General features: G+C 33.5%; 3 protein-coding genes across 3 annotated transcripts; 1 reads left to right on the top strand and 2 right to left on the bottom strand.

Moving 5' to 3' along the window:
- Positions 1-287: 287 nt before the first annotated feature.
- LOC124920873 (1-aminocyclopropane-1-carboxylate oxidase homolog 1-like) lies at positions 288-1603 on the bottom strand. Its single transcript, XM_047461445.1, has 3 exons — positions 1019-1603; positions 625-946; positions 288-540 (listed from the first exon to the last, which is right to left on the bottom strand). Exons 1-3 carry the CDS (start codon positions 1579-1581, stop codon positions 289-291), a joined length of 1137 nt encoding a protein of 378 aa, XP_047317401.1. The 5' UTR covers positions 1582-1603; the 3' UTR covers position 288.
- Positions 1604-10312: 8709 nt separating this feature from the next.
- On the top strand, positions 10313-12109 carry LOC124921561 (probable pectinesterase/pectinesterase inhibitor 21). Its single transcript, XM_047462236.1, has 2 exons — positions 10313-11339; positions 11411-12109. The coding sequence occupies exons 1-2, from the start codon at positions 10328-10330 to the stop codon at positions 12097-12099; spliced, it is 1701 nt and encodes a 566-aa protein (XP_047318192.1). The 5' UTR covers positions 10313-10327; the 3' UTR covers positions 12100-12109.
- A 1658-nt stretch (positions 12110-13767) lies between these two features.
- On the bottom strand, positions 13768-14881 carry LOC124921589 (RING-H2 finger protein ATL2-like). Its single transcript, XM_047462262.1, has one exon. The coding sequence runs from the start codon at positions 14819-14821 to the stop codon at positions 14006-14008; it is 816 nt and encodes a 271-aa protein (XP_047318218.1). The 5' UTR covers positions 14822-14881; the 3' UTR covers positions 13768-14005.
- Positions 14882-15311: the final 430 nt, after the last annotated feature.

The following is a 15311-nucleotide window of genomic DNA, read 5'->3' as shown; positions in this document are numbered from 1 at the left end:
TTTAAATAAATTAAAATTAGTAAAATTATAGTTAAATAAATTAAAATATATATATATTTATTAGATGATTACATGTAATAATGATTAATTTAGTTAATATCCATTACATAGCTAAAATCGCAAATTAAGCAATGTTCTTAATTAGAAGATAATTAAATAATGAACAAGAAAGAAAGAGCTTGGAGAAGATCATATATAATGAATTAACAACTTAAAAATTCATATCCAATTTCTCAAATATATGAGAAGTACAAGAAAGAAAAGAATTCAAGTTGATTAGCATTAGATTTAGATCCTAAAGTGCAAGAGAGCAGAAGTACCATCAAGTCCTTTCTGTTTGTAGAAGGTAGAATAATCCTTGACGGAGGTTGCCCTGTATTTTGCAGGTTCCTCTTCTGATAGCAATTCCTTAATCGGCTCATAAACCTTCTCCGTCGGCATATATCCCGTCGTAAAGAAACTCGCCACCGATACCCTAGGCCCCACCCTGTTCGCCACCACCCTGTGCTCCACACTTCTGAACTTGTCATTTGTTATAAGCTGCATGCACCCACCCACAAAAAGAAAAATTAACACTACATACAATCTTGTCTTGTTCGTTTAGAAAAATGCATAGTATTGAACCTGCAGAAGATCGCCAATATTGATGACGAGAGCTTCAGGGTTGGGAGGAACATTGACCCAATGACCCTTATGAAAGACCTGAAGGCCACCGATATGGTCTTGTAGGAGGACGGTGAAGAAATCACGGTCTGCATGTTTTGCGGCGCCAATGGTGAGATCTGGCTCTGGGCAAGCTGGATAATAGTGTCCTAGAATAGCAAGACCTTCTGCACAATCCATGTCCTTGAGGTGACTTGGAGTCAGACCTAGAGCTTCCGACATTAACTCCATCACATCCAATCCTAATTTCATCACATGATCCGAATACTCCACCATAATATCTCTACAATATCGATCCAAACATAAATAAGTCATATCCATTATTTTAGATCAAATTTTATAAATCTAGCTATACCTGCAAACTTGAGGCAGATCTTCTGGTTTAGGAGGAACAGGTGCCATGTTGCAAAGGAAAGTATCCCTCCACTGAGCCGCCGGAGAACTGTACAGATCGAAGTTTGTGTTATATACAAACACCTTCTTCACGTCTCTCGTGTACAATTTCTTCCTATCTTCTTCATCTTGGTTGTAGAATCTGTGGACGCCGTCCATCATCTGGTTCAGGACGCTCGTGGGAACTCCGTGGTTAATCACCTGGAAGAATCCCCAAGACTCGGAAGCCTGACGGACTTGAACCACGATTTCACGTCGCCGGGATGGATCTTGAATAGATCCTCCGGTGAGGTCTATCGTGGGGAAGACGAAGCATGTGTCGTCACCAGCAGTAGCTGCTGCAGTTGGGATCAGTTGGAGAAAGGATTCTGGTGGTTGGATAAAGATTCTAGGGACTTTGGGAATTCCTGAATCGACCAAACCCTTCACTCCAAGCTTGGTCTCATCGAAAGCTTTCAATTCACTATTCCTGTCATACTTTACTTCACCACCACCGGCAACATCAATTGTGTTGGAACCCGCCATTTTTTTTCTCTCTCTCTCAACAAACAAATTAAGGACACTGAACAATGAGGAACAGATTCATCTAATTTTTAATAAATATGAGAGCAAGTAACATGAGCCCCCGAGAGAGATCTAGTGTTAGATACTATGTTAGAAATATTAAATATTAATATAAAGTCTTAATGTCCACATGATTATTACGTGTAAGAGAAGTCGCACACTCGTGATCAGATCATATATTTATAGTTCTCACAATAAAATAAAATAAAATAAAATACTAGGTTACTGTTAAAAATATTAAATATTAATATAAAATTTGAATGTCCACAGGCTTGTTACGAGAAGACGATCAGATAATATATTTATAGTTCTCACAATAAATATAATAGAGATGGCACAAATAAAAATGAGTAAAGATACTCACACTTTCTCTCTTTTAAAGCTCTTCTTTATCGGTTCTCACTTGACCTTTTAAGAGTTCTTAATGGCCGGAATAGGATCTTCATTTACGGGGATTCCTTACATGGGCCGGAATAGGATCTTGTAAATATTAAATGTTGAGAAAAATATAGATAAAGAGATGCTCCTTTCTCTCTTAGCTCTTCTCTCTTCTATATCGGCTCTCAAATGACCTTTAATAGCTCTCAATGTACACCTCATGACCAACATGTACATATGATATGAAGGACAACCATTTTTTTTTTTTTATATATTTTTGTAAATGTTGAAGGTTGAAAAAAATATATATTTAAGACTAGTTAAGATAAAAAAATAAAAAGACGTGTGAAATAATAAAATAAGTGTGATGATAATACAAAATTTACGTTAAAACATAAATAAATAAAAAATTAAGCAGAGGAGGAAATTATTCCTATATTGTCAAAAATAGATTAGAACCTAGAAAGAAAGAAAAATAATGACAATATTGTATGTGTGTATAAAAACTCAAGACTATATATTTATAGGTCATATAACTAAGCTAAATGGACTAAAATATCAAACAATTAGAATTTATTTTATTGTACCGCGAGTTTAGACCCAGTCCCAGTCAAACATGCACATATAGATTACCATAATCTAACAATCTCTATCTTGACACATAGTGGTGGTAATTTCTGACACGCCACGAAAACTCAACTCGAACTTGAAAAAATCATATATTTTTTTTAGTTTAAGTTGAAATCGGGTTGACATGTTGCGGTTGTGTCAATTAGAAAAGGTAAAAAAAGGTTGAAGTCAGTCTTCAATGAAGAAATTAATGGAGTTTTTCAATAATGGGTTTCCCATTCTTTTCTTTAGAAACCTCAAAGCCCTTTGAGATAAAGCCTCTTCTTTCTCTTTCTTTTTTTTGAATCGGGTAAAGATTGGAAATGAGAATTGATGGTGAACGATCTTTATTTGAAACCCCAACTTGGGCTGTTGCAACGGTCGTTTCAATCATAGTTACCATGGGTTTTCTATTCCATGATTCTCTGAAACAACTTAAAAAGGTAAATTAAAGCACTCTTTTTACTTGTCTCGATGTTGTTGTTCTTATTCTGATTGTTACTTATGATAGTGGTTAGATAGGACTAAGAGGAAAACCCTTTTATCTGCTTTGTAGAAGATCAAGGAAGGTATATTATAAGATCAGCTCTAGAAACCTTTTTTTTCCATTATTGATATCCAATTTCAATTAGTTGAGGAATTTCTGGGAAGAGCTAATGCTTTTTGGGCTTTTATCATTGCTGATGGGTCACTGGACAAGCTTTGTTGCCAAGATTTGTGTTAAATCTTCTTCCTTGAGCAGTCAATTCTACCCATGTTTAGCAAGAACTGAGAATGTCTCTGTCAAACATATAACGGTTGAAACCCATAATCTTTTCAATAACCATTGCGTTCTCAACAACATGTTAATCATATGCACACCAACATTTGCCCAAAGATTTTGTTTATATATATATATATAATTCAAAGCATTCATTAATGTATATGTATTATTCTCAGGGGCACGAATCCGTCGCATCTTATGAGAGCCTCGTGCAACTACACAGATCCTTATTCGTTCTTGGAATCACACATATCTTGTATAGCTTTTTCGCAATCACCCTTGCCATGATAAATGTTGTGATCACTATCTATTTGTGTTTCTCTATAATTTGTGAGAGCATTTTGCTTGTTCCTTGCAGATATATGGGTGGAGAAAATTGAAAAATCAAGCAAAGCAGCAGCAGAACAAGATGAAGGTTCAACGAATACTTCTTCTGTCCAATCAATTAGTAAAATGAGATGCCAATCCACTTTTATATTTCACCAAAATTCCCATCCTTGGAGTCAGCACGAAGCCCTCGTTTGGCTGGTAATAATTAATAATTCACTTCATTAATTTGTTTCACTAATCTTGGTCTTAACCCAGTTTCAACCATGAGCCAGCACGTATGAACAAGAAATGAGTAGAATTATTAACACCTTTTGTTTTTATGTGTCTTTTTTAACTCTTATCTTTTTATTGTTGTGTATAATAAAATGGAAAAGGAGTTGTTAATGGTTCTCTAAATGTATGAATTGATGTGGAGGGACTTCTTTAGGTAAGTAAGAAGTAATTTAACATTGTCATTATTAGAAAAAATTATCTCTATGCTAAATGAAGCAACAAATTATGCTCTAATTTGGATTATTATCTAGAAAATGGTTTGTATAGCAAATGAAGCATCAAAACTTGCAGTATAAGGTTCATAAAATATCTTATACCAAATGGAAAAAGGGAGGATCAACTAATGTTATTGATGTGTTTGTTTGAACAGATTCATAACAAAGAAGTATAGTTGTGCAAAACAAGTGAGTGGTGCACAAGTTGTGACTGCATGCACTGCAACAACTTGAAGACTCGGAAAATAGCAAATTTTCGTCCATAGAAGAAGAGCAAGCTTGGTTGTTTTGTAGTTGGTGCAAAAACAATTAAAATGAATATTTTATTCATTGTGAACATTTTGGTGCTCAAGAAGAGCCTTACTGGTTTGTTAATGAATAAGCAGCCCTTAGAGCTTTTGTTATTAAAAGAATTTGTTACCATCTTTTTCTTTGTAAACCAATTGCATAGTTAAATATTTCCTTTCATATCCTCTTCAAACTCTTAATTTGAGAGACTTTAATTGAGAATCAAACTTATTAAGCAATGCACATAATAACTTATCTTAAAATACCCTTGTTACAAGGAAATGTTTTATTATCAATAAAAATTGGTTTTATATAACAAATTCCTAAACTTTAATAACAGATATGCATCCAATGGGATGCGTCGAAGTACCATAACAGATATGCATCCAACAAAAGTCAAGAAAAAAATTAGCAATGAGAAGCTAAGCCCTCCAACATTTTCTATCCTCAGATCTTTCCCTGAACAGTGGAAATTAGAGAAGTTCAATCCACAATGATATTCACCAAAAATATAATTAAACATACAGAAACCAAAAGTAGAGGTATGACCATTCGCGAGACGCATTCGCAAAATGCATTCGCGAGACGCACCCACGAGACGCATTCGCGAGACGCACCCGTGTGACGCACCCGCATTCGCGAGACGCACCCGTATTCGCGAGACGCACCCGCATTCGCGAGACGCACCCGTATTTGCGAGACGCACCTGGATTCTGCCGCAACGGTGGCATTTACCCAATCAATCCCTAAACCCTAAACTTAACAAACAATGTGTTCAAAGAAAGATATAAATAACAAGTGGAATACAAAGGAAGCATACCAGTAGCAGCGGACATCCTTCCTTTGTTGGGATTCTGACGTTTTTGTCGGGGGTCGTCTTGTTTTTAGAGAGAAAGGATGAGATGGGAGAAGGGGACGTGAAGAGAGAGAATTGGAATTTTTTAATTATATAGCAAGTGCATTGTGGAATTTTCACAATGCACCCAGTTGCGTCACGCAACTGGAGGTTGCGTGACGAAATATGGGCATTTTAGTCAAAAAAAATGTCAGCAGCGCTATTTAATTTATGTGCCGACACTTTTCACATTTAAGAACATTTGTATGGTCATTTCGTCAAATTTCCCTGCAAAATGAGTCTTGCAAACACTATTCCCCATAAACATTAGTCTCCAATTAATTATAATATTAATAATAACATGCATCTAGCTAAATCCTTGCACGAGTCAAAATACAATCTAACAAATAATTGCTAAATTTCTAATTAAATATTAGCTAATATATATATATATATATATATATATATATATATATATATATATATATATATATATATATATATATATATATATATATATATATATATATATATATATATCTCGTTTTGTTCAGTTCAACATAATGTTTGATCGGATCAATTTTTTTGTCTCGGATTTTTATAGTCCGAATAATACTTTCAATCATTGGTGGGTCGTTTTCTGCTCATATATTCTGATTGTATTGGTAATCCTATATTGAGTTCATGTTCGTCCCCTTCTTAGCAGCAAAGGAGACGAAATAATCGGATCTAAAGTTATTTTTCATTTTTCTAATAAAAATTTACTCGATTTGATCTTTTATATGGAGAATCTCTTACAGGTATTCTTCCATAATTTGTATGGATTTCTTACTATTTCGGCCATATATGTAGATCATCCATTTTCATTTGGCGGGACCTTTTTCGGCGTTGCTCACCAACCATCGGTTAAAAATAATTTTAACTGTCGCTCAAAATCTTTGGTACGTAAAGGTTCTCCGACACTATTTCATTGGTTTGTTCGTTTTATTCTACTTCAACCATCGTCGTTCAATAAATCAAGTGATCGCATAATCGTTAGATCTTTTATACTGGGAGTTTTATTTTTGTAAATTATTTATGTAATTTGATATCTAAATCATCAATTATGTATTTTTATTGTGTAGAAGTTATCTTGTAATATTCATTTAATTAATTTTCAATATTCAACTTCTAAGAAAAAAATAAAAATCTATATATATATATGTATAATTACAAACACCTATCACAATTACTTAGTGTATTTTTTTTTAATAAATAAAACACAAAAACAAATATTAGATTATAAAATGCATGCATTTTCATTGAAATTATTTAAATTATTTTAACATAGTCAAATATTATTAATTAAAATAATTTTATTTTAATATATTTTAAATCTTTTATAAAATAAAACTCTATTTTTTCAAAATAACCACAAATCACAACTTTTTAAATAATGCATACACTTCCCCACCCCAAAATAAATTTTGTTCATGGATAGATTTCATTCATGTTTTCCTTTGCAAAGAAGCCTATTCCATTTTGATTTATTGTTGTAATTAATAATTTTTTTAATCCAAAGTTTATATAGAGAAAGTTAACACGATCGATTTTATAATCATACACTTTAACTTAATTGTTATGAGTAAAAATAAAATATGAAATTTATTAGTTTTATGTAGAACTATTTATACTATTTAATTTATCGTTAATAGTGTCAAGATGCTGAAATATATTTATATATGAAGACAAACTTCATTTCAAATAATGAAAAATGTCCATGTACTTATGTGTTCAAGTAAATTATTATGTATGCTAAGAGTAAAACAGCATGAATCATTTGTGAGTTGAATTAATACATATGTTATATCTATTTTATAGAATTCATTAATATTCTTCATTTGCAATAATTATTATGTAAGTCTTTAAAGTATTTTTATTTTATTTTAATATTTTAATCAGTTTTATATTTAAAATGATCTGTAGATTAAAAAGGAAATCGATCGTTAACCACACAGCTAAGAATTACAAAAATTAAGAGCAGCCAGGGGCGGAGCCACCCATGGGCTAGGGTGGGCTTCAGCCGCACCTAAATTAAAATCCTAAAAGACAATTTTATAAATGTTTTTCACATATGGCTCCTAGCCCAGTTGGCTCTGTAACTGAAATTTGAATATGAGATCAGGTGATCAAACCCTGGCCTCACTGACCTTTAATTTATCTAATAATAATTATACATTATTTTTTATTTATTTCAATATAATTAATAGTACAAATTATTTATAGTGTTTTATATTTCTTAATTTTAAACTATTTCAAAAATTTATAAAAAAATATAAATTAATATTAATAAACAAGTTAAAATAAATAATTTGATATCCCTACTCAAAAACTTAACAAATCTCCTAGAATTGATGTTGATGTAAGTTCTCTTAAACTTGATCCAACATTACGTATTCCGATATGGAAATAGATATTCTTTTAATCAAATGGATGAAATTAGACGAGCTTATATCAAGATGGGGTCATATCAACCTATTAATGATGAGTACCCGCCGACCAAATTTGGAAATCAAAATCGACGGTTCCAAAGTCATTGGTTTAAGAAATTTACTTGGTTATAATACTCTCCTTTGAAAGATGTTGTTTTTTATTTCCCATGTTTCTTGTTTGAACATAAGCAACCCCAAAAAAACCTACATTTACAATAAATGAATTCAAATATTGAAAACGAGTTAATGATGAGGATAAATGCTCTTTTGTTATGCATATAGAATATAATATTTCACCACATAATAGGGCAATTGAATATCTTGATAATCTAATGAATATATATTCCGATATGGAAATATATATTCTTTTAATCAAAGGGATGAAATTAGACGAGCTTATATTAAGATGGGGTCATATCAACCTATTAATGATGAGTACCCGCCGACCAAATTTGGAAATCAAAATCGACGGTTCCAAAGTCATTGGTTTAAGAAATTTACTTGGTTATAATACTCTCCTTTGAAAGATGTTGTTTTTTATTTCCCATGTTTCTTGTTTGAACATAAGCAACCCCAAAAAAACCTACATTTACAATAAATGAATTCAAATATTGAAAACGAGTTAATGATGAGGATAAATGCTCTTTTGTTATGCATATAGGATATAATATTTCACCACATAATAGGGCAATTGAATATCTTGATAATCTAATGAATATCTTTGTCATATTGACAAAGTACTAAATGCACAGTCTTCAGATAAAAAACAAAATAATAGATTACCGCTTACAACAACTATTGAAAGCACTCGGTGGCTCACTTTGCAAACGTCTGCATTGAGAGGGCATGACGAGTTTTCATCTTCTAATAATCGTGAAAATTTTATTGAAAAAAAAGCGGAACGTAAAAAAGTTAAATCTCTGAGCAAGTTGGAGTCAGCCCCAGGTAATTTTTCATCCTGGCTCCGCCCCTGAGAGCAGCTATATTGAATTAACGGGAGAAATAAAAACATAAGATAAATAATAGTGAAAAAATTATCTAGACCATATCATTTTTTTAAATATCGATTAATTCTCTTATAGAATCAAATGGGTGATTAGAGTGCACCTAAACCAACGTCACAAAAATAATGTTGTGTAAAAATCGGATGATAAAATGTACATTTGGAGTTGTTGAATGTACTAAGGTTGAGTTAAAGATAAATACTTCACCACAAAATCACAAAAATATCGTCACAAAACTTTCTAAAATCCAGCTATTCCTATCTCTATGATTCATGCTTCCAAACAACACACAATAGTCTGAAATTACCCATATTATGTTCCAAAGCAAATTCAAAATAAAAAAGGAGAAGATTAATTAATAGCTCTACACATCCTCTAAACAAACCATAATACATGATTGTCTCATGAAAAATGATAGAGAGCGCGACTTGAGACAGCGACTGGGAGCGCGATGCCTACGTGGTGTGCCTACGTGGGTTGACAGGTAGAATATTCTCTCTCCTTTTATTAATTATTTTCTCTCTCCTATTATTAATAATTAGTTACTGGAGAGAAAATAATTAATCTTGAGAATAGAAATATTAGATAAACATTTATTTATAAGTAATAAAACTAAAAAAATATTAATAAGTCAATAACAAAAAATAATAATAATTTGTTGTAAATTATTGATTTATTTTAACCGTTAAAGACGAGAAATAATAAATATCAAATAAATGAGTAAAATAATAATCGGGAGAATATGGATAAATGAGATAAATTAATTTGTAGAGATAATAATCGGGAGAATATGGATAAATGAGATAAATTAATTTGTAGAGATAGAGAGAAAAATTATTTAATAAGAGGAGAGAGAAATTAATTAATAAGAAGAGAGATAAAATAATTAATAAAAAGAGAATATTCTACCTGTCAACCCACGTAGCACACCACGTAGGCATCGCGCTCTCAGTCGCTGTCTCAGAGTCGCGCTCTCTATCAATCCTCTTGTCTCATATATAACAATCATCAATAATTAAATTGGATGTAAGATAATTAATTTTTACCCCGCAACTTAGCCCAACCGAAATCGAAAGAACCCTACTTATCGAACAACATATAACATTTTTTCACACTAATGACTTTTTAAGTTATTCCTCGTCTAAGCTTGTCCCTAATTTCCATGTCGATCTTTAATCTGCTCGCCATATAAATGAAGCGAGAAGTGAGATATATGTGATAATATTTCAATATATTGAATAATAAAAAAAACAAATTATCATAAAATAAACATTTCAATGAACTAAATATAGAACTGGGAAGAGGTGGAGAACGTTTAATACTCACCAGGCATTTGGTAACAGAATTAACTGTCATCTTCATTCCTTCCCATAATGTATTGATATAAATTCAAACTTCTTTCCCCATAATTCTTCAGAGCAAAGGAGGACAACGTAATGTTTTCGGGGGGATTGGATTAAAATTTATTTCAATAATCATTCAAATTCTTCCCCCCAAAACAAACACTATACATTAAAAAAACAATCTTCCCATAATTAATCATGGCGAATCAAAAAGTTGTCGTCATTGCCCTCTCTTCGATGTTATTAATGGCCATGGTCCTCGGTTTGGTCCTAACCTACGCCAAAAATGGCAGCCACGAAGAGATAACCTCGTCGGCTGGCATAACAACATCAACTAAGGCGGTGGAAGATATTTGTCGGCCAACCGATTACAAGAAGACATGCATGACAACTCTCTCCGCCTCCGCAGGCAACACAACCGATCCTAATGAGCTCATCAAGATCGCATTCAACATCGCGATCAAACACGTAACCGAAGCCATGAAGAAGTCAGTTGTCCTTCAAAAAGCCGAGACAGATCCTCGTACCCACGCGGCCTACGAGAGTTGCAAAGAGCTTCTAGAAGATTCCGTCGACGATCTCAAGGAGTCGTTCGACAACTTCGGAATTTTTGACCTAGCTCATATCGAGGACTACGTCTCCGATCTCAAGACTTGGCTTAGCGGAGCACTCACCTTCCAACAAACATGCTTGGATGGATTCGAGAACACAACCGGTCAAGCCGGAGAGAACATGAAGAAGGTTCTTAAAGTCTCGGGTGAGTTGACAAGAAATGGGCTCGCCATGATTGATGAATTCTCGAAAACTATTACGCACCTTAACATGACTAGCTTATCCGGAAGGAGATTGTTGGCTTCAGAGGAAATGCCCGCATGGGTCGACGAAGGAAAGAGGAGGTTGCTTACGGCATCTGCCCCTTACCCGGCCTTTGTCGTCAACAAACTCGATGGGACACTCAAACCGAACGTTGTTGTGGCAAAGGACGGATCAGGGAATGTCAAAACAATCACGGAAGCATTGGCTAAAGTTCCTAAGAAGAACAAGAAGCCTTTTGTTATATTCATCAAGGCCGGTGTTTATAACGAGTACATTGAAGTTACCAAGAAGATGAGCAATGTCGTGATGTTGGGAGAAGGTTCCACCAAGACTAGAATCACCGGGAACAAGAACTTCGTCGATGGTACCAACACTTACAAGACAGCTACAGTCGGTAAGAAAGTTTTCATTTGTTGACCGAACCTCATTAAATTAATAAAACTAACTCCGAATACAATTTTGTAGTGATACAAGGAAGGCATTTCTTCGCTAGAGGAATCGGATTCGAGAACTCATCCGGAGCCTCAAAGCACCAGGCTGTGGCAATTCGCGTGTCGGCCGACATGGCCATCTTCTACAAGTGCGCCTTTGACGGTTATCAAGACACCCTCTACGTCCACAGCCATCGTCAATACTACCGCGACTGCACCATCTCGGGAACCATCGACTTCATCTTCGGAGACGCAGCAGCCATGTTCCAAAACTGCACCATGGTCGTGAGAAAGCCACTCGAAAACCAGGGTTGCATGGTCACGGCCCAAGGTCGTGACGACAAACGCGAGAACACGGGCCTCGTCCTACAAAAATGCTCCATCGTTGCATCTCCCGAGTTCAAGTCTTCGTCGACTCCCATAGAAGCTTACCTTGGAAGGCCATGGAAGCTTTATTCGAGGACTATAATTGTGAACTCGAACATAGATGGATTTATCGACCCGAAAGGGTGGTCTCCATGGGCTGGAAGTTTCGGTCTTGAGACTAGTTTCTATGTAGAATATGGGAATACGGGTGAAGGTGCGGAACAGAGCAAGAGGGTGAAATGGGGTGGGATTAAGAAGATTAATGCACAACAACTTGCTCTGTTTAATGCAGGCAGGTTTATTACAGGAAATGTATGGGTTAAGCCGACAGGATTACCATATGACTCTACCATTTAAATGAAGATGATGAAAAACAAAGCTCTTAATTAGATGCATCATGCATATGTTAGTGGCTAAATGCAAGATCAATTTTCATATTAATGTATACTATTATGTCCTCCTCGATCTCCATTTATAAGAAATTCAAGATAATATATAATATAAGTCTTTCTTGAAAACTAATTTCATTTTTTTTGGTATATCATATATTAATATTTAATGTTAATTGCAGATGAAGAAATTGGAGTTAGGGTTTGAAAATAATTTAAATTGGACTTAGAAGAAAAAAACAAATTAGGGATGAAACAGGTTGATTAATGTTGGATAATCCTTTAGAAAAGTAACGTTGAATTAAATTGAAAAATTAAGAACTTAAAATATTCGTATAATGAAAATATAATTCTCACTCCACCAAAGTAGTTCAGTGATAAGAGTCGGATTAAAAGATTAGGTCGCGGAATTAATTCCATCTGGGAGCTTATACCAGCCATAGCCATGACTATGAGTATTGTCCTAGTTCTCATTAATTCAAAAAAAATATATTAAAATATAATTCTAATACCATTTTGATTACAATTTCTGTCATCTAAATCAGCCCTTATTTATTTAATTTGAATTTGTTTTTGCCATATAAAAATAATATAATTTTTTTCTTTAAATAAAATAATATAGTTCAAGTACCAAAAATTTATAAAGGGTAGGGGTGTTCATCGTTTGGTTTCGAGTTTTCGAGTTATTCGAGTTTATTCGAATTTTTATTTCTTTAAGCAAATTAAAAAACCGAACCGAATATTGAAATTCGAATTCAGTTTATTTATATTCGGTGAATTTTATTCGGTTGGATATTCGGTTCAGACCAAATATTGTACTTGCACCTTTTTTTTTTACCTTCAATATCAACTAATTTTTAAGGGTTAGATTCTTATAAATTTAAAAGGGCTAACAACTTACCTAATTTAATATATAATAAAATATATTTAATAATATCTAATAAAATATATAATATCTAATAAAAAATAAAAAAAAGAATTCGGTTTTTGGTTTTTAAGTTGAAATCCAACTTGAAAATCAAACCGAAAATTGTATTTGAATTCAAATTGCTTTAAAATTAGATTCAAAAACCAAAAATAAAATTCAAATTCGGTGGTCATATATTCGTTTGAGACCAAATATTGAACACCCTTATCTACGAGGTCATACGTTTTTTTTCTTAAATAAAATTACATGACCAATATTAGGTCAAGTTAATTTCTTAAAAACCAAAAAATTGTCACAATTAATATTAATATATATCAAAACTTTATATGTGACCAAATTAGAATTAATCAAATATCTCAATAAAGTCACACTATACCATTATTGCGAAATGTGTATATATTCATCTCAGCTCAATTAGAGTACAAATAATAGGTTGTACTTACATTGACAACCAATGACCATGAAAGTTCTATAGTCAATAGAAATAATTAAGTTCCAGTTCAAACTTGACAACTTTTATTCTAACATAGATGACCTTGAAAATTCCTTATTTAAAATAATAATGAATTTAATAAACATAATTAATTCAAATTGAAAATTTTGAAACAAAAATTGATAAACATAATAACTAAATATATATAACAAACAAATTATAGATCAATACGATCTTTTATATATATACATATATATATATATATATATATATATATATAATCATAATTTTAAATAAATTAAATGCTTTTACACTAGCATTAATCTATATTTAACTATCCAATAATAAAAAGTCTTACTAGTGACCATATATAGAGCCCTTTACACATAATGCCACGTTTTAATTTTCAAACCCAAAGGAAATAGCCGCCGCCTGTCATCTTCTTCAGTCATAGTCAGAAGTGGCTGCTCTTTTTTAATAAACGTCGGTCGGTCGGTCGGTCGGTTGCCGGCATCACCTGGGTGTCTGGGCACGACTTTTATTCTGATTCTGATTCGAATCTTCCAAGCCTTTCTCAATATCCAATACTAAGGACTCGCCGGAACTCGTCCCTACGCCGGAAGGCGTATTCCCGGCGCTTCTTCTGTTCATACTAAGCATACTTGTAAAAGACAGAAACCGAGTAACCGGTGACATAAACCCCTGACTGACCACTGCCGCCGACGAACTCTGTCCGATTTCATTCTCCGTCAATCCCCTCTTAGGAATATCAATTGCAAGTTCTTTTCTTCTCTCGCTTGGACCAGCGGCGGCTTCAGTGTTTTCCGTTTCATGAATCTGTTTATCCTCAACCGGTTCAACCAAAGCTCGACATATAGGACAAGTAGAATGCGAATGAAACCACATATCAATACAATCTATATGAAACCCATGATTGCATTTCGGTAGAATCCGTCCCTTTTCATTTTCCTCAAATTCCGATAAGCATACTGCACATTCCGGCAAGTGGGTGTGTTTTTCCGGCGAGTAAACGAAAACAGGGAGGGAATTTAGGACGCTGGATTCTAGTCCACGTACTGTTGTGGTGTTTGATGTGGTGGGATCGACGTAGAAAAACAGTTGGGTGCCGCCGTTGCGGTGGTTTCGCCGCCGTCTTGATCGGAGTAAGTAACAACGAGCGTAGAGATGGAGGAAGAGTATAAAAACAATGACAGCGAACATTACGACTATAGCTGTGAACATGAGTTTTCCGCTTAGTGAACTGGCACCAAATTTGGTCGTGTCTTCGTTGTTTTCCAACATGTGGTTAGTATGAGTGTCGAAATCCATGATTGGTTGTTGCAGAAGCAGAAAGAAAAACAGAGTAAGTTGGGGGAAGTGAAATTGGAAAGAGAAAGATATATAGGAAAAAAAATGTTAGATAAGGGGTTGGTTCATAGAGGGTTTCTTGAGTTGCAATTTGTCTTGTTTTTCTTCTTGCTTAGTCAACAGACGCCATTGACGCGCAAATATCCCGTGACATGAACGAAATTTCATATTTCCTTCCTTACCTTAACGTGTTTGAAGGGGACCCAATATATTTTTTAAATATTCTTTTCAAAACAAATATAATTTTAAATATTTTATTATTATCACCTTCTCAATAATTGAATGTATTACACAAATAAATATTCTAATATTCTTGACATCTAACTAAATTGAAATGAGTAATAAGTTAATAACAAAAATAAAATAAAAATAAACAAAGACTTTAAATTTTTCTTAGGTTTAGAAGACAAAATTTCCTAATCATTTCACTCAGAACTGTTAAATTGTTATC

Source organism: Impatiens glandulifera, chromosome 1 (assembly GCF_907164915.1).
Source record: "Impatiens glandulifera chromosome 1, dImpGla2.1, whole genome shotgun sequence".
In the NCBI taxonomy this organism is placed as follows: Eukaryota; Viridiplantae; Streptophyta; class Magnoliopsida; order Ericales; family Balsaminaceae; genus Impatiens; species Impatiens glandulifera.
This window is presented reverse-complemented; position numbering and strand designations above follow the sequence as displayed.